Raw genomic sequence first — 20243 nt, 5'->3', positions numbered from 1 at the left:
GTGACTATAAAAAAAATATTTTTGGCCGCCATTTCGAAAAATGGTCCACAATGTATTAATACAATAACTATATACATATTTAATTAATCATATAATTTAACGAGAAATTAAATAAATTAGAGCATTAGTAATACTTACATATATTCAATTTTGAAATAATTTTTAGGACGTGGCTTTCATTAATCCTGCAAACGTTGTATTTGTCTATATGCTTGTTCGAGAATTGGTCAATGGAGAGGAAACAAAAGAATCTGATCTACAAGCCGCAGTTCTAACATGTCTATACTTATCATATTCGTATATGGGAAATGAAATTAGCTATCCACTAAAACCATTTCTAGTAGAAGACTCAAAGGAAAAATTTTGGGACAGGTACGTTTATTGCAAATACTCAAAAAATTAAGCATATATGTTAAATTCTCAAAATCTTTTGATTTTTAAGTTAAAAAAATTAAAAATTAAATTTAAAGGCAGATTCAAAATATTTGGTGCATATCTAAAGCTATCCATTTAGATAATAAATCCGTTCGCATCAATGACTTTTATCAAATGGCGCAGAAGTAACTGCGGTTTAAAGTGCAAATTAAAAAAACTCTCAACATTTATTTTCATGATATGTTTAAAAAAATATATCACTGAACAATAAATCTAAGAACTAGTAGAAATATGCCATAATGTGAACATCCACGATGCACAGTGGTATAGGAAAAAAAAAAGAGGGAAATAATTCGGTAACTTCTAAACGGTTAATCCGATTTTAATGAAATTTGGTATGCACAAAGAGGAGGTGTTGTCGAGTTTAGGTTTTGAATTTGGACCTTATAGGCCAACCAGGGGCCCGGCGGGGGGTCCTCAAATTAGGACACCTCGGCTATGTTAAATTTTTAAAACGATCCTATTTCTTCATTTGAGTTCCGATTTAAAAAAAATTTCGTATATAGAATCTCCTCATCGAGCACTATAAAAAATGTCGTCGTAGCAGTAAATTATCTCTTATAGTTTAGGAGATATTCGCATTTGAATATTAAAATTTTAAAATTTTTACCGTCCTTACTTTAGTTTTTTTGATAATAGCAGGTCCAAATATTTCCGATTTTCGCCATTTTTTTTTATTTGCTTAACAACAAGTTTATATACCAAGCAGTGAAAGAATTATGTAAAAATCATGACTGAGTCCAAAGTTATAGGCATTTAAATTTAAAAAATTAAAAAAAGGCGATTTTTTGTCATTTTTTTGGGAAAAAAGTATCTTTTTCTTTTTAAGTTATCTAAAAAGTTTCTAAGAAGATGTGTATAGAATTTATACTTTTTGGAAAGCTGACTTTACATAAAGTACGATAAATGAAACAAAACCTAAAAATTTTTGATACCGAGGGGACCAGGTCCATCCAAAAAAACCCTATTTTTTATGGAAAATTAAATTTTGAGCAAAAATTCTCAAATCGCATAGTCGATATCAAATTATAGTGACCTGTTTTATATGACCCAATATGTTCTTAATCATTTTGTAACGGGTTTCGATAACCCCGCCCCTGGTATGGATATAATAGGCAAAAAACTAAAAAATCCCATTTTTGGGATTTTTTAAAACTTTTTTGGGAATTCCGGGATTTCTAATAAGAAAATTCGAAATTTTGATTTAATTTTGGATTTTAAGTAAAAAAATCTACCTAACTGTAAAATTTCATCAAAAAATATTCATAAATAAAATTTTTATTGCAATTTGAAAAATTTGTATCTTCGCAAAAACTGAATAAAAAACATTTTTTAATTTTTTTTAAAAAAAGTATTCCGCGAATTTTTTAATTTTCAAAAATTATATACAGTTTTGAAAAATAGACAAAATTACCTTTCCATTGATATATAACATGCCTACCTAATGTTTTTTAAGTGACAAATTAATTAGGGAAAACTCAACATCTTTTAGAAAATTTGCCTAGCACTATTATTTTCATCCATAAGGTTAACTCTTAAATTTGTTACATATATGGATGAAAATAATAGTGCTAGGTAAATTTTCTAAAAGATGTTGAGTTTTCCCTAATTAATTTGTCACTTAAAAAACATTAGGTAGGCATGTTATATATCAATGGAAAGGTAATTTTGTCTATTTTTCAAAACTGTATATAATTTTTGAAAATTAAAAAATTCGCGGAATACTTTTTTTAAAAAAAATTAAAAAATGTTTTTTATTCAGTTTTTGCGAAGATACAAATTTTTCAAATTGCAATAAAAATTTTATTTATGAATATTTTTTGATGAAATTTTACAGTTAGGTAGATTTTTTTACTCAAAATCCAAAATTAAATAAAAATTTCGAATTTTCTTATTAGAAATCCCGGAATTCCCAAAAAAGTTTTAAAAAATCCCAAAAATGGGATTTTTTGGTTTTTTGCCTATTATATCCATACCAGGGGCGGGGTTATCGAAACCCGTTACAAAATGATTAAGAACATATTGGGTCATATAAAACAGGTCACTATAATTTGATATCGACTATGCGATTTGAGAATTTTTGCTCAAAATTTAATTTTCCATAAAAAATAGGGTTTTTTTGGATGGACCTGGTCCCCTCAGTATCAAAAATTTTTAGGTTTTGTTTCATTTATCGTACTTTATGTAAAGTCAGCTTTTCAAAAAGTATAAATTCTATATACATCTTCTTAGAAACTTTTTAGATAACTTAAAAAGAAAAAGATACTTTTTTCCCAAAAAAATGACAAAAAATCGCCTTTTTTTAATTTTTTAAATTTAAATGCCTATAACTTTGGACTCAGTCATGATTTTTACATAATTCTTTCACTGCTTGGTATATAAACTTGTTGTTAAGCAAATAAAAAAAAAATGGCGAAAATCGGAAATATTTGGACCTGCTATTATCAAAAAAACTAAAGTAAGGACGGTAAAAATTTTAAAATTTTAATATTCAAATGCGAATATCTCCTAAACTATAAGAGATAATTTACTGCTACGACGACATTTTTTATAGTGCTCGATGAGGAGATTCTATATACGAAATTTTTTTTAAATCGGAACTCAAATGAAGAAATAGGATCGTTTTAAAAATTTAACATAGCCGAGGTGTCCTAATTTGAGGACCCCCCGCCGGGCCCCTGGTTGGCCTATAAGGTCCAAATTCAAAACCTAAACTCGACAACACCTCCTCTTTGTGCATACCAAATTTCATTAAAATCGGATTAACCGTTTAGAAGTTACCGAATTATTTCCCTCTTTTTTTTTTCCTATACCACTGTGCGATGTGCCTTAGAAAAATGTTTTTAAATAAAAATGTCGCGCTTAAACTGTTATTGTATTTTTGAACAAATTTGTTATAGGAAACCATTGCAGGTATCATCATCATTTGTAATACAAATTTTGTATACCTTAAAAATCTGTATTAAAACAAGCGAAAAATAATTCCCGACCATAAACCAATGATTTCGAGAGTCCTAGGATGGGCCAAAGATCGAAAACGACTAATTATCGTAGAATTAAATAAAATGCTTCTATCTATGTATAAAAATCAATGTACATATGTTTGTTTATTTGTTTGTGCCTTATAGGAGGCTAAACCACTGAAGCGATCTTCAAATTTTCAGTGTATGTTCCCCTATATCTGGAAGTAACTATAGGCTACTTTTTATTTTGAAATTGCAAGTGGGAGGGGTGCCACACCCACTTCTTCAAAAGTCGAATATCTCGGAACATGGTACAACTAGAGTCCTCAAATTTTTTATGGACAATTTTGACATCCATATGATTATTTGGTGAAAAAATTGGAGGACTAACAATAGAGGGCGTAGCACCCCCCATCTCTATATATAAAAATATATAAAAATATATAAAAATGAATGTGTGTTTGTATTTTTGTTTGTTTGGACTTTATATACAGCTAAACGGCTGGACCGATTTTTCTGAAATTTTCACAGTGTCTTCCTGTATGTCTGGAAGGAACTATATGCTATTGTATGTATGAATGTATGTATGTATGTATGTATGTATGTATGTATGTATGTATGTATGTATGTATGTATGTATGTATGTATGTATGTATGTATGTATGTATGTATGTATGTATGTATGTATGTATGTATGTATGTATGTATGTATGTATGTATGTATGTATGTATGTATGTATGTATGTATGTATGTATGTATGTATGTATGTATGTATGTATGTATGTATGTATGTATGTATGTATGTATGTATGTATGTATGTATGTAAGTATGTATGTATGTACGTACGTATGTATGTACATACGTACGTATGTATGTATGTATGTATGTTTGTTTGTTTGTTTGTTTGTTTGTTTGTTTGATTGTTTGTTTGTTGTTGTTTGTTTGTTTGTTTGTTTGTTTGTTTGTTTGTTGTTTGTTTGTTTGTTGTTGTTTGTTTGTTTGTTTGTTTGTTTGTTTGTTTGTTGTTTGTTTGTTGTTGTTTGTTTGTTTGTTTGTTTGTTTGTTTGTTTGTTGTTTGTTTGTTTGTTTGTTTGTTTGTTTGTTTGTTTGTTTGTTGTTTGTTTGTTTGTTTGTTTGTTTGTTTGTTTGTTTGTTTGTTTGTTGTTTGTTTGTTGTTTGTTTGTTTGTTTGTTTGTTTGTTTGTTTGTTTGTTTGTTTGTTTGTTTGTTTGTTTGTTTGTTTGTTTGTTTGTTGTTTGTTTGTTTGTTTGTTTGTTTGTTTGTTTGTTTGTTTGTTTGTTTGTTTGTTTGTTTGTTTGTTTGTTTGTTTGTTTGGTTGGTTGTTTGTTTGGTTGTTTGTTTGGTTGTTTGTTTGGTTGTTTGTTTGTTTGTTTGGACTTTATAGACTGCTAAACGGCTGAAATTTTCACAGTGTCTTCTTGTATGTCTGGAACTATATATTTTAAAATTTCATGTGGGCAAAGTGCCACGTTCACATACATAATAAGTATTTAAAATCACATATCTCAGAAACTGCAACAGCTAGAGTTCTAAATTGTTGTATATACAACTTTTACATCCACATGAACACATGGGGGCAAAATGAGCGGTATCTTAGTATATCTGAGAAAATATAACAGCTAGAGTCATCCAATTTTTCGGAACCAATTTAGTATCAACATGAATATTTAGGAAAAAAAATTAGCGGACTAGCAATAGGGGGCGTGGCACCTCCCATATGAATTAAATACAAACAATTTAGAGTGCTATATTCGACTATGCCGAATCTTAAATACCCTCCACCAGCAAGCTTCTTTTTATTAAAACTCATTTAACAATCTAATTTTTAGATAACTTGATAACATTTTTGTTTCCGTAGTGAGAGTACTAACATTTATGCGTACTTGGAACTAATTTTGATTAGGTTCATAAAATTGTATATTAATAGGCCAGTTGTAAACATTTGAATATAATGATTTATCTAAAAACAAACATACTCATGTCGAATTTTATCTGGATATAATCATTTAATAATGAATTAAGTGGTATTAAGTGATTTTCAGAAGTAAAATTCCGTATAACGATTTATATATACAAAATACACATTTATGTCGAATTTTATCCCGATGACTTTGATTGTCAAGTGTGCTTAAGTAATTTTTGGAAATGATCCTTATATGGAAGTTGTGACCAATTATGGACCGATCAAGAAAAAATTTCGTATAATGATTTATATGCAGAAAAATAAATTCAAGTCGAATATTACTCCAATAGATTTATTAATTAATAAAATATGTGCGTTTAAGTGATTTTCGGAAGTGGACTTTATATTGGAGCTATGATTAATTACGGCCTCTCCAGAAAAATTTCGTAGAGTGATTCATATTTATGTACACAAAACATATTTGTGTCGAATTTTATCAAGATAGCTTTATTTGACAATGAAATATGTATGTGAGTTTAAATGATTTTTGGAAGAGGGCCTTATATGGGAGCTATGACCAATAATGGACCGATCCGGGGCAAAATTGGTATTATGATTTATATGTACACAAAACATATTCAAGTTGAACTTTATACCGATAGCTTTATTTATCAATGAAACATATGCGTTTAAGTGATTTTCGGAAGAGGACCTTATATAGGAGCTATGACCAATTATGGTCCTATCCGAAAAAAAAATTCCGTAGAGTGATTCATATGTAGAAGAAACATATTTGTGTCGAATTTGATAAAGATACCTTTATTTGACAATGAAATATGTGCGTTTAAGTGATTTTCGGAAGTGGGCCTTATATGGGAGCTACGGCTAATAATGGGCCGATCCGAAAAGAAATTTGGTAGAATGATTTGTAAGTAGACAAAATATATTCAGCTCGAATTTTATCACAAAAGCTTTATTTATCAATGAAATATGTGCGTTAAGGTGATTTTTGGAGGTGGACCTTATATGGGAGCTATGACCAATTGTGGACCGACAGAGATCTACGTTGTAGTATGATTTCTATTCATGTTGTATTTGTATATACAAAATTTTGTGTTGATACCGATATATTTGAGGGAGTTATTAACCATAAACTAATTTCCGGGAATATACACCTTTGTATGGGGGCTATGGGAAATATTGAATCAATTGTTATGAGTTTGAAGATACTTGATCCCTGGCACAAAACAATAATGTTTGACAAAATTCATCGGAATAGCTTTGGTAGTTTCTGAGAAAACTTGTTTCTTGCTTTGTTTGTTTTTAATTACAAGAAAACGTACGTGTGACTATTGTTTCTATGTATTAGTAACAACTTTAAACGCTTATAGCTCCTAAAATTCTGAAAATTGTGCACATCTGTGTTTAAAATGATATATTTTTTGCCAAGATCAGATGTATATTGTAAGAGTAAAAGGGGTCACAAAAAATCATGATATAAAACATATATGGATTTCTTTATTTCACAGAAAAAATTATCGGTAGTTTATTTTCAATTAACATGTTTTCCTCTTTCTTTAACTTTTATTTAAACAATTTTTTAATTGTCATAATTATCTCATTGTTTTGATCCTAAGTATACAAATTTGATTAAACTTTTAATTGAATCAATTAATTTTTTAATTGGCTGAAAAAGTTTTTCCAGCCTACTTTTTTATTTTGGTTTTTTGTTTTGATATTTTATTTAAATAATTTCATTATTTATAACGGAAAATAATTCTCAAATAGTCAATAATATTTTAGGCATAAGAAGTTGAAGTTTCATAAATATTTTAAAATTTATAAATCACTTTATTTGTTCAAATGTGACAATAAAGAGATATTTTTGAGAGTGCTTAACGCATTGTTAAAGGTAAAGGAATCCTTTAATGTTGTAAGCATTCAATTAATGCTTTGAATGTTTCAATCATCGACTTTATTGATTTTTAATACATTTTTAACCAAACTGTTCAATTTATTTGATTAATAAACTAATTAAAATGTAAGTTTTATTTTATTAAATATTTAATTTATCCAATTAATGAATTTTTTTTTTTTTTTTTTTTTTTTTTTTATTTAAAACGGTATAAATTGACATATACAATTTTTCTTAAAATACTGCGACTAGTCAAAATAGACTAACTAGCAGTTTGAGGCTAATTATTTAAACATATAATTTAGTATTAACAGCAATTCAAATATTTTATAAAACATTATGCTGGTTGAAACGCCTGATGAGGTCATGAGGTTGGCATCTGTTTAGTCGTCTTACTACATTTGTGGTTCTTAATAAGGACGCTATTTCTTCATTTGGGTGGAGTATAAGTTTACGCCTATGTTGTTCTGCTTTCATAATAATTTCCTCTGTTACTGTGTTCATGTTGAGATCTCTATGGATATCAGAGTTTCTAACGTACCATGGGGCATTCAGGATGGTCCTTAGGATTTTGTTTTGAAATCTTTGTATAATTTTAATAACATCGTTTTTAGCGCATCCCCATATCTGGATGCCATAGCTCCATACTGGCTTTAGAATTTGTTTATAGACAATTAACTTATTATGGACTGAAAGGTTAGATTTTCTCCCAATTAGCCAATCCATTTTTCTAAACTTTAACTCTAGCTCATCCTTTTTCTTCTTAACATGCGCTTTCCAACGAAGCTTTGCGTCTAGGGTCATTCCCAAGTATTTAGCGGTGTTCTCGTGTGGAATCTCAATTTCATCGATAAAGACTGGTTTGTGGTTGACGTTTTTATTTGTAAAATTTACATGAATCGATTTTGAGCTATTTAGTTTGATACACCATTTTTTAGTCCACCTATCTATTCGATTTAGTGCTAGTTGTATTTTATGTGTTGCGACTTCAACATCTTTTCCAGTTGACATGATTACAGTGTCATCTGCAAATGTGCCGACAATACAATCTGAATCTACTGGTAAATCGTAGGTATACAGTAAGTATAATATTGGTCCCAGGATACTTCCCTGCGGGACACCAGAGCTTATCGGATAAAGATTTGAGAATTCATCATTGATTTTAACACGGAAATATCTTTCTTTTAGGTAAGATTCTAGCATTTCGCAGTATTGAATTGGTAAGAGCATGTTTAGTTTATGTAGCAAGCCTTTATGCCATACACCATCGAAAGCTTTTGAAATATCCAAGAATACGGATGAACATATTTCTTTGTTTTCTAGGGCATTTTCAATTGTATGTGTTATCCTATGTATTTGTTCGATTGTAGAGTGTTTTTCACGAAATCCAAATTGATGATTTGGTATAATATTTCTATTTGTAATTATACTTTTCAGCCTTTTAGAGAATAGTTTTTCAAACAGTTTTCCTATCACCGGTAATAGTGATATTGGCCTATATGAGCTGGCATCTGTGAGTGGTTTTCCTGGTTTTGGAATCATTATTATCTCAGCCACTTTCCAAAGACTTGGCATATATTAATTAATGCCATGAATTAACTAATTTTAAATTTTGAATTTAATTACTGATGTTAATTGTTTTGATTATTTCTTTAATTGGAAAAAAATATTTTTTTACAAATTTCATAATTGATATCATCATTTTGTTGATAGGTGCAAAACTTGCTTGATACAATCAATTTGATAATTAAAACACATTTTCAGTTTTTTCTGTGTTTGGCCGTCTAAGTCCAAAAAAAATATTTAAAAAAACGTCAAATTTTTTAATTATTCATAAAGAAATAAAATGCTAAGAAAGGGTTAAATTAGGAGGACACTCTATATATATAAAAATGAACCGATTTTCTTGAAATGTTCATAGCGTATTTCTGTATGTCTGGAATAGGTAATAGGCTACCTTTTATTTTGAAATTTCAAAGTGGGCGAGGAGCCACGCCCCTATTAATAAAATATCAAATCCGTATATTTGAGATAAGATAACAGTTAGAGTCCTCAAATTTCGGAGCCACTTTAGTGTCAATATGATTATTTAGGACAAAAAGTAGCCGGGCTAGCATTAGTGGGCGTGGCACCCCCCATATAAATTATATAAACAAATTCGTTTATCTTGGAAATTATTACAGTTAGAATTTTGCACGTATAACTTTAACATCCATATAGCATTTTGAGTAATAAATTGGCGGACTGGTCATAAGGGGAGCGACACCTTCCATATTAATTAAATACAAAAATTCGTTTATCTGGGAAACTAATAGAACTAATAGAACACTTTGGTGGAAAAAGAGCGGACTTTCATTTTAGGGGGCTTGAAGCCCCCATATAAACTAAATATAAAAATCGTATATCTGAGAAACTACTAGAGCTAGAATCTTCAAATTTTACTTAAAGAACTTTGACATTCATCTGAACATTTAGAGTATAACGGGCGGACTTTAAATGGGGAGTTGGCACCGCCCATATGATTCTATATATGTATATTAAAAATAATGCGTGTTTGTATGTCTTTATGTTTGATTGGACTTTATAGACTGCTAAACGGCGCGATGTTCCTGAAATATTCACAGTATATTCCTGTATGTGCGGAAGGAACTATATGCTACCTTTTGTTTAAGAATTTCAAGTAGGCGAAGTGCCACGCCCACATACAAAGTTAGTCTTAAAAGTCGCATATCTCAGTAACTGTAACAGCTAGAGTCCTAAAACTTTTTACGGACAACTTTGACATCCATATGAATATTTGTTGACAAAATGGGCGGAATGGCTATAATGTATTAAGAAAATATTAAATCAGTATATCTGAGAAAATATAACAGTTAGAATCCTCAAATTTTGTCAGAGCCACTTTAGTATCAATACGATTATTTAGGACAAGAAGTGGGCGGACTATCAGCAGATGGCGTGGCACCTCTTATTCTTTTATCAGGGAAATTAATAGAACAAGATTCTTAAAATTTTTCATGAAGAACTTTAATATTCATCTAAACATCTTGAAGAATAAAGGACGGACTTTAATCAAGGGGAGCTTGGCACCCCTTTATGAATTAAATAGAAAAATTTGTATATCTGAGAAACTATTAGAGCTAGAATCTTTAAATTTTACATGAAGAATTTTGACATTCATGTGAACATTTAGAGAAAAATGTGCGGACTTTCAATGGGGGATTGGCACCTCCCATATGAATTAAATATAAAATTTCATATATCTGGGAAACTATTAGATTATTCACATTTTTCATGGGTTACATTTAAATCTTAATTAACTTTTTGAAAAATTGGCGAAATTTCAATAATTTGAATGGCATCTCATTATACATATATGTATATATGTATATTATAGTTAGAATCTTCAAAATCGTTAAGTGGGGTTTTTTATTTATATTGCTTTTAGGGTAGCAAAGCACACTGGGTATAGCTAGTATTAAATATTTACGGATGTAGTTATTTTACTGGTCTTCCTCACAACTCTGTAACAATGGATTGCTGTCACAAAATATTAAAAATTACGTTGCAATAATCTTAGTGAATAGATGCAATTTTTATCACACATACTTCCAAGAGTTTTTCGGAAAAAGTACAAGTGGGGATGTAAGAAATGAACTATGAGGGATAAATTCAGATCCGTAGGTTTGTAATTCAGGAATAAAATGTCAATCATTTTTTAAATTTTTTTTAATTTAAAAAAATTATCAAAAAAATTACTAAAAAAATAAAGAATACTGATAAAAAGTGGGTTAATGAAGACGTAAATTTTATATTATTGAATATTTTTCTGAGTTGATTGTTAGGTTCCTAAAACAGGTGCAAGCACCCAAAAATCTTAAGAAAAATCACTTTATCTCAAAATTTCGACGTATAGAAAAAAACAATAAAAATTGTTAATTAACAACCGTACAACCCTTTCCAAAAATATATGTTTCATTCCATGAGCAAACAAAAAATATTAATTTGTAAACTTCAAATGTTCAGAAACGTATTTTTTTAAAACTCTTTCTTTCGGGAAAACTTTTCTTAAAAAATTAAAATTGTACTTATTTTACAAAAACATTGTAGAATTAGTTTCTAAATTATTTTGACATTTCGATTTTAATTGAACCCCAAGCATTTGCTTCGATAATAAACTTACTTAATTTAAAAACAATTATTTTTCCATTCTTTTTAATGATGTATGTGATAATTTTGAAAATAATTGTTCTATATCATAAATTCCATGAGAAATCAATTAAGAATTGACCGATGGTCTTCAGATTTCTATCTCAAGATATCATATCAACTTTAAATTCTTAAAAATTCCAAAAAACGCGAGTTTTGCGGCGATTTTAATTTATTTTTCACAATTATTTTAACACTTCGTTTGTTCAACACTTTATTTAATCCGATCTAGTACAGATAAACCATACAACTGATATAAAAATGTCGATACCAAAATATTTTTAATAGTAAACGTATTTTGCTTATATTTAAAACGTTATATAGGTAAACACCTACCATTTAATGGTTACTTGAAAGTTTAAGTGGTTCTAAATAATATAATATTTTTACATATGTAGTTATCATTATTTATTTGTTGTAATAATAATTATTTTTCAGAGAATCATTCTCAAATTTATAATTGTCAAAAATATATAAATATTTACAATAACAAAAATCTTGATGGTATTCAATAAAAATAACAATTGTTTGGTTATGGCAACAAAATATTGTTACAAAAAACATAGAATAGTTGTCCTAACCATGCCGAACCATGTTTTTTCTCTGCGTGTATGAAACAAATTTTGACTCTTCGAATCTTTCTCGAACAAGACCCACTAGAAATTCCACAAAGGGTTTTAAAAATTTAGCTCGTATTGTTAATTTATAGTCATTTAAACTTAGCCTTTTTCAGGAAAATTTTCTCATATGTGATATCAACAAGTAATATCAACATAAAAGGAATGCTCCCCTATCATCATGATCATCAAATAGCATCGCTGTTATCGCATTTTACTAAATTTCCGCATGAAATTCGGTAGGAAGATTTAAGTTCCTATAAACGTTTCTGATACAAATTTCATAAATGTTCACGTATTTTTAAGTCAGAAATTATCGTTAAAGTAATTTTCTGAATGGGACCTTACATTGGGGGTAGGGTCAATTATGGACCGATCCACATAGAATTTGGTAGAGAGTTTTTGGCCTGAAAGTAACTTACTTATGTTAAATTTCATTGCTATACTCGTATTTTTAAGCCAGTAATGAGCGTTAAAGTCATTTTGTGCTGGGGATCTTATATGGGGGTAGGGTCAATTATGGTCCGATCCACATACAATGTGGTAGAGAGTTTTTGATAGTAAACCACTTACTTATTTCAAATTTCATCGCTATACTTGTATTTTGAATCCAGTAATGAGTGTTAAAGTAGTTTTCTGAAGGGACCTTTATGGGGGGTAGAGTCAATTATTGACCGATTCACTTAAAATACGGTGGAGCAATTTTGGTTCACAAGGGATTTGATGATGTAAAATTTCATAACTGTACTCGTATTTTTAAGCCTGTAATGAACGTTAAACTAATTTTAAACCGATCCTCATAAAATTTTGCAGGGAGTTTTTGACTCGCATAAAACTTATTTATGTTGAATTTCATCGCTATAGTTACACTTTTAAAACATATATCCCCGTTAAGACAGTTTTTCGGGGGTTCACTTGTTCACTTGTATGGGGGCTATCCGAAAACGTGGACCAATATAGCCCATTTTCAATACCAAACAAACCTTACCTATAGAGAATATTTCTGGAAAATTTCAATCCTCTAGCACATTCCGTGCTTTCAACAGATGGACGGACATGGCTAGATCGTCTTAGAATTTAATAAGGACCCAGAATATATATAGTTTTGTGGGTCTATGACAAATATATCGATGTGTTACAAACGGAATGACAAAATAATTATACCCCCCATGTTTTTTGATGGTGGGTATAAAAAAAATTAAGCATGACCCGCTTTTCATACATACAAAATTTAAAGTTCTCCAAAATTTCGGAATTCGTTATGGTTTTTATTTTATCGACTTTCAGAGTTCATATTTCTAAGAGTTTTTCTAAAAACGATTAAATTTTATATTGTATATATCGCATATTGTATATTATTTATGTTGAATTTCATCGCTATAGTTACACTTTTAAAACATATATCCCCGTTAAGACAGTTTTTCGGGGGTTCACTTGTATTTTCAATACCAAACAAACCTTACCTATAGACAATATTTCTGGAAAATTTCAATCCTCTAGCACATTCCGTGTTTTCAACAGATGGACGGACATGGCTAGTTCTCCAAAATTTCGAAATTCGTTATGGTTTTTATTTTATCGACTTTCAGAGTTCATATTTCTAAGAGTTTTTCTAAAAACGATAAAATTTTATATTGTATATATTGCTGTATTAAATTTGATATTTTATATAACATATTTATTCGATTTTAATCATTTTAGACTGTAATTAATGCTTATGTGTTATAATTTGATAATATTTTATTTGAAACATTATGGTTTTAAAATAAGGATAATGATACTAAAAAATTTCCTTCAGTCAAGGATATCTTGAAAACGGTATCTCCCATTTTCATTTCCTTTACTAAAATTAGTTTATAATATCAACAACAACATATAAAAAATTACAGTTGGACCATGAAGGGATCCATAGAAAAACTAATGTTAGTAAACTAATCCATTTTACTTCTGTACGAATTTTAAAATTTTTAAACTAAAACTCAAAAATATAAACTTGGATATAATTCTCAACGGAGGACCAAAAATACAAACGAAATTCGCTTTTTTCAATGTTTTCAAAAATATTTTTTATAAAACTAAGTACAATTTTTTTTAAAGATTGGTTAACATTGTGAATTAATACATTAGTTTACAATCATGCATTTATGTTTGATAGATTAAAAATTCTGACGATTTAAATTGATTTATGCATATATTTGAATGTATTTTTTTTTTCAAATTGCATTAAATCCGAATTATATTTTTTCGAACGGCTTAAAGACTTTGCTATTGATCACATTAATAGCAACCCAGCAAAATTTTCTTGAATTTCGGTAATGAGTGGTAGTTATTTCCTAGGTAACAAAGTAATGAGTGATACATATTAATCTCATTATTTCAAATACAATAATAATTAGTTGCTTGTAAAGATCTAAATATGTTCTTATATATATTGTTACCTACAAGATTCAAATAAGTACTTGCATGTAATAGGTGTAATAACCACTTATTTTAGTAATTAAACTACATACTTTAAATAAATTTGAGTCTAACATTTATAGTTTCCCAAATCTATATATATATAATAAAAATCAATGTATGTTTGTTTGTACCTTATAGGAGGCTAATCCACTGAAGCGATCTTCTTCAAATTTTCAGTGTATGTTCCCCTATATCTGGAAGGAACTATAGGATACTTTTTATTTTGAAATTGCAAGTGGGAGGGGAGCCACGCCCCCTTCTTCAAAAGTCGAATATCTCGGAACATGGTACAACTAGAGTCCTCAAATTTTTTATGACAATTTAGACATAAAAAAAATTGGAGGACTAGCAATAGGGGGCGTAGCACCCCCATCTATATTTATAAAAATGAATGTGTGTTTGTATGTTTGGACTTTAAAGACAGCTAAACGGCTGGACCGATTTTTCTGAAATTTTCCAGTGTCTTCCAGTATGTCTTGAAGGAACTATATGCTACTTTTTACTTCAAAATTTAAAGTGGGCGAAGTGCCACGCCCACATTGAAAATAAGTATTAAAAGTCGCATATCTCAAAAACTGCAAGAGTTGGAGTCCTCAAAATTTGTATGGACAACTTTGACATCCATAAGAATATTTTTGCGGCGGAATGGCTATAGTGGGCGTGCCACCTTTCATATGAAGAAAATCTTAAATCAGTATATCTGAAAAAATGTAACAGATAGGTTCTTCAAATTTTGTCGGAACCACTTTAGTGTCAATATGATTATATAAGGAAAAAGGGGGCGTACTACCCCCCATATGAATTAAATACAAAAATTCGCTTAGCTGGCAAACTATTAGAGTTAGAACCTTCAAATTTTGCACGAAGAACTTTAGCATCCATGTAAACATTTTGTGTAATAAATTGGCGGACAACGAATGAGGGGAAGTTGCTCCTCCCATATGAATAAAATATACAAAAAAAATTTTATCTGGGAAACTAATAGAGCTAGCTTCTTAAAATTTTGCACGAAGAACTTTAATATTCATCTGAACATTTTGGGGAAAATAGGACATTTATCAGGGGGGCTTGGAACCCCAACAGAAAAATTCGTATATTTGAAAAACTATTAGAGCTAAAATCCTCAAATTTTGCAAGAACAACTTTAGCACCCATGTAATTAAATTGGCACAAAGAAATTTAACATTTATTTCAACGTTTTTGAGAAAATGGGCGGATTTTTATTAGGGGGTGTTGGTACATCCCATATGAAATAAGTAGAAAAAATAGTATGTCTGCACAGTGGGGCAGAATGGAAATTTTTTGGAAATAAATCTGGCATTTCTAAACGGCTGATCCGATCGGGATAAAATTTGGCGTGAGCGAAGCCAAGGAGTATTCGAGTTTAAGTTTTGAAGATGAACCCTGCAGATGCCCCAGGGACGGCGCTGTGGCGGCTCAAAGTAGGGTACCTACGACATGTAAAATTTTTAAACTCGTGCCATTTTTTTGTTTTTCATCCAAATACAAAGATTTTTATATTTTGTGAAAGCGCTCGACGAGATCTTGAAAAAACATGCTTGGACATACTACTTATCTCTTATAATATCCGAGTTATAGGCATTTAAAAATTTAGTGATACAAAATTTACCATACCTTGATCCGCCTTTTTTTGAATACCGGGCGTAATTTTGGACCAAATGGACTTTCTTTTTCGTTAGACAACAAAATTTCCAATAATATACAAAAAATTTCAGATCAATATCGTTTACAGATCCAAAAATATACGTTTTTTAATTTAAAAATTCAAAAAATTTTAGATTTTTTGCGTTTTTTTGCCAAAAATGTGTCTTAACTCTTTTATTAATAAAATAAAATTTTTATTAAGAACATATAACAATTTTATAGTTTTCTAAAAGGTATCTTTACGCAGAACGCTTTGGCGTAAAAAACTTGTCATATTTTTTGAAAATGTTGCCACTGCGTCCTTCCGAATATGACCTATTTTTTATCAAAACTTCAACTTTGGGCGACATGTTCTAAAATCCCAAAGCTGGGATCAGAAAACTGAAAGCAGTTTTGGAAACCTCAATATGTTTTCTATTTACTCCAAAAGTATTTTCCCAGCCCTGAAAGAAATGTGGACCCTATGGGCAAAAAAGTAAAAAATCCCATTTTTGGGATTTTCATTCTTATTTTTGGGAATTGCGGGATGCCCTTTGACCTTTTCAATTTTTTTTTTGCATATTCTTATTTGAAATGACAAATTTAACAAGCGTTGAAAATTTCATTGAGTTTTGTTCATAAATAAAGATTTTGTCATATATTACATATTTGTTTAATTTCTAAAACTATGATTTATATCAAAATTTTAATAGGATCGCAGATAGCTACAACAATTTAGTCCATATTTATCCCTTAATATCATTTTTTAGTTAGATATGGAAATTCTTTACAAAAAATTTCAAGCCAATATCTCAATTACATTCAAAAATATGTTCATTTAAACCTGTGTCCTTTAATTTCATCTTTTTCATATTTTAGTATTAAGTATGACAGCACATATTTAAATCTTATATTTACCTATTTTCTATTTGTTTGCTTATCCTTATAATTGAAAGGTCCTATTATGCTTAAATTTTCAAAAATTTATAACTATTTTTTACCTAAATTTTTTCGACAGATCATTTCATTCTGTTTCGTTTATGATCATGTAGGTAAAAATATACAGGTAATGATAATTTCGATTCATTCACTAATAAGAAATATCAATGACTGAATTACAGGTTATAGTAATATAGTCCTAAATGTTAATAGGTAGACAATTCGTAATTTTTTACTTTGAAATACCTGTATCGGAAATGACAAAAATTGGTATATAAGTAAACTTCTCAGATTTTAAGTACCATATTTAATAAATCTACAATGAAGATTACATTAAAGTACGAAGAGTTGTGTTCCGTTTTATGGAGTGTATCTTCAAAAGGGCCAGAAAGAATTGAAGGCATTTCAAATTATATAAAAACTACATATAGTAGAAAAGTAGACAAAACAGGCATATCAAAAATTGAAAACTTTTTAAAACTTTTTGATGTAAAAAGTAAGTCTGTGGATGGAAATCAAAAGAAATTTCGATTAAAATTTTGTAGTTGGATGGAAACTACTACGGAAATCTCAACTTACAACACATCAACAGGAGCGCCTTGCAAGTCATACGAAGACTTATGTTCAAGGTAAAAAAAAAAGAGGGTCACACAAAAACTTTTTTCAATCTCAAATGAGGAAATTGCTGATACATTTAACGAAATGCTGAAAAAGGAAAACCAACATATGGATGTCGTACATATTGCAACTATTCTTCCTAATGCATCACCAAAACGACTTAAGCGAATTGTGGAAAGTATACCAACTCCAACATCATAATCAAATTTTACTGAAGAGGAAGCAATAGCGCTTATGTTGGAACTGGGTCTCAGTCGAAATAAGTACCAAATATTAAGGAAAGCTCTGCATGAAAAAGGACACAATATATTACCATCATACAAGGCGATCCAGGAAAAAAAAAAACAAACTATCCTACTAAATCAACAAAAAATAATGAAGAATTGAAAGAACTGAGAGCTGCGGAAAAAAGCAGAATCCAAGAAGAATTTAAAGTTCAGATGGGATTAAACATCGACAAACCACTTTCAAGTTGCGGTAGTACAAATGACGGTAATACGTCGAGAAGGTTTTTTCGTGATTTTGAAATTACTTCAAAAATAACTGGAATCGACAAGGAGTTGCTTCGAAGAGTTAAAACTATTTTAATGGCACTGAATAGTAAACATAAAATTAATGAAAATCGATTTGGGGAATACACATCTGAAATTTCTAAATTACTTGTATCTCTGTATCCATGGAGGGAACTAACACCAATAGTACACAAAGTATTGTGTCATGGTCAAATAATAATTGAATCGAATATTCTTCCACTTGGAGAGTTAACAGAAGAAGCCCAGGAAGCGAGGAATCGAGATTTTAAGCATGTTCAACTATTCAGCTCAAGAAAATGCTCCAGGCAATCACAGAATGAAGATATTTTTAATAGTTTACTTCTATCTTCTGATCCTGTTCTTTCAACTATGCGAAAAAGATGGATTTGTTATGAAACTCTATCATCTCAAAACAAGGAAGATTTAAAGGACTTATATTACCTTCTGGATATGTATACCGATATGACAGATTATTTTATAGAAAATAAGTAGTGTTAGGAATTAAATATATAAGTAGGTTGTAAGAATTAATTGTATTATGTTTAAGATAAACAGTTCAAATAAAAAAAGCTATTATACTAACTGATGATATTGTATTAAATTGTGTTTTATATTTCGGTGGGCGGGAAAGGTAATTTGTGTGGGGTGATTTAGGTGTTGTTGTGCGTGGCTCATAATAAAATTATAATTTTTTTTATTTTATACAATATTATAATAAAATAATTAACTAAATAATTTTTAAAAATTGTCCAAATATTTTATTCAACACCAAATGTATGTTCTGTCATACTTAATACTAAAATATGAAAAAGATGAAATTAAAGGACACAGGTTTAAATGAACATATTTTTGAATGTAATTGAGATATTGGCTTGAAATTTTTTGTAAAGGGTCGAGAATTTCCATATCTAACTAAAAAATGATATTAAGGGATAAATATGGACTAAATTGTTGTAGCTATCTGCAATCCTATTAAAATTTTGATATAAATCATAGTTTTAGAAATTAAACAAATATGTAATATATGACAAAATCTTTATTTATGAACAAAACTCAATGAAATTTTCAACGCTTGTTAAATTTGTCATTTCAAATAAGAATATGCAAAAAAAAAATTGAAAAGGTCAAAGGGCATCCCGCAATTCCCAAAAATAGGAATGAAAATCCCAAAAATGGGATTTTTTACTTTTTTGCCCATAGGGTCCACATTTCTTTCAGGGCTGGGAAAATACTTTTGGAGTAAATAGAAAATATATTGAGGTTTCCAAAACTGCTTTCAGTTTTCTGATCCCAGCTTTGGGATTTTAGAACATGTCGCCCAAAGTTGAAGTTTTGATAAAAAATAGGTCATATTCGGAAGGACGCAGTGGCAACATTTTCAAAAAATATGACAAGTTTTTTACGCCAAAGCGTTCTGCGTAAAGATACCTTTTAGAAAACTATAAAATTGTTATATGTTCTTAATAAAAATTTTATTTTATTAATAAAAGAGTTAAGACACATTTTTGGCAAAAAAACGCCAAAAATCTAAAATTTTTTGAATTTTTAAATTAAAAAACGTATATTTTTGGATCTGTAAATGATATTGATCTCAAATTTTTTGTATATTATTGGAAATTTTGTTGTCTAACTAACAAGAAAAAATTGAGTCCATTTGGTCCAAAATTACGCCCGGTATTCAAAAAAAGGCGGACCAAGGTATGGTAAATTTTGTATCACTAAATTTTTATATGCCTATAACTCGGATATTATAAGAGATAAGTAGTATGTCCAAGCATGTTTTTTCAAGATCTCGTCGAACGCTTTCACAAAAAAAATGGCACGAGTTTAAAAATTTTACATGTCGTAGGTACCCTACTTTGAGCCGCCACAGCGCAGTCCCTGGGGCATCTGCAGGGTTCATCTTCAAAACTTAAACTCGAATACTCCTTGGCTACGCTCACACCAAATTTTATCCCGATCGGATCAGCCGTTTAGAAATGCCA

The 20243-nt window shown here is 29.6% G+C and overlaps 1 protein-coding gene across 3 annotated transcripts in view; it reads left to right on the top strand.

Annotated features, from left to right (window-relative positions):
* LOC119600497 (cyclin-dependent kinase 5 activator 1) overlaps window positions 1-20243 on the top strand; it is a 258821-nt gene that overhangs the window by 166939 nt on the left and 71639 nt on the right. For all 3 annotated transcript variants that reach the window (XM_037950767.1, XM_037950758.1, XM_037950750.1), the window contains exon 4: window positions 167-372. In XM_037950767.1, the coding sequence (XP_037806695.1) occupies window positions 167-372 (206 nt within the window). The remainder of the gene's footprint in view (window positions 1-166; window positions 373-20243) is intronic.

This window comes from Lucilia sericata, unplaced genomic scaffold (genome assembly GCF_015586225.1).
Source record: "Lucilia sericata isolate MDLA Ls3-8-SP2 unplaced genomic scaffold, ASM1558622v1 Contig000004F_arrow, whole genome shotgun sequence".
Classification (NCBI taxonomy): Eukaryota; Metazoa; Arthropoda; class Insecta; order Diptera; family Calliphoridae; genus Lucilia; species Lucilia sericata.
The sequence above is the reverse complement of the archived record's forward strand: the minus strand, read 5'-3'. Positions and strand labels throughout refer to the sequence as shown.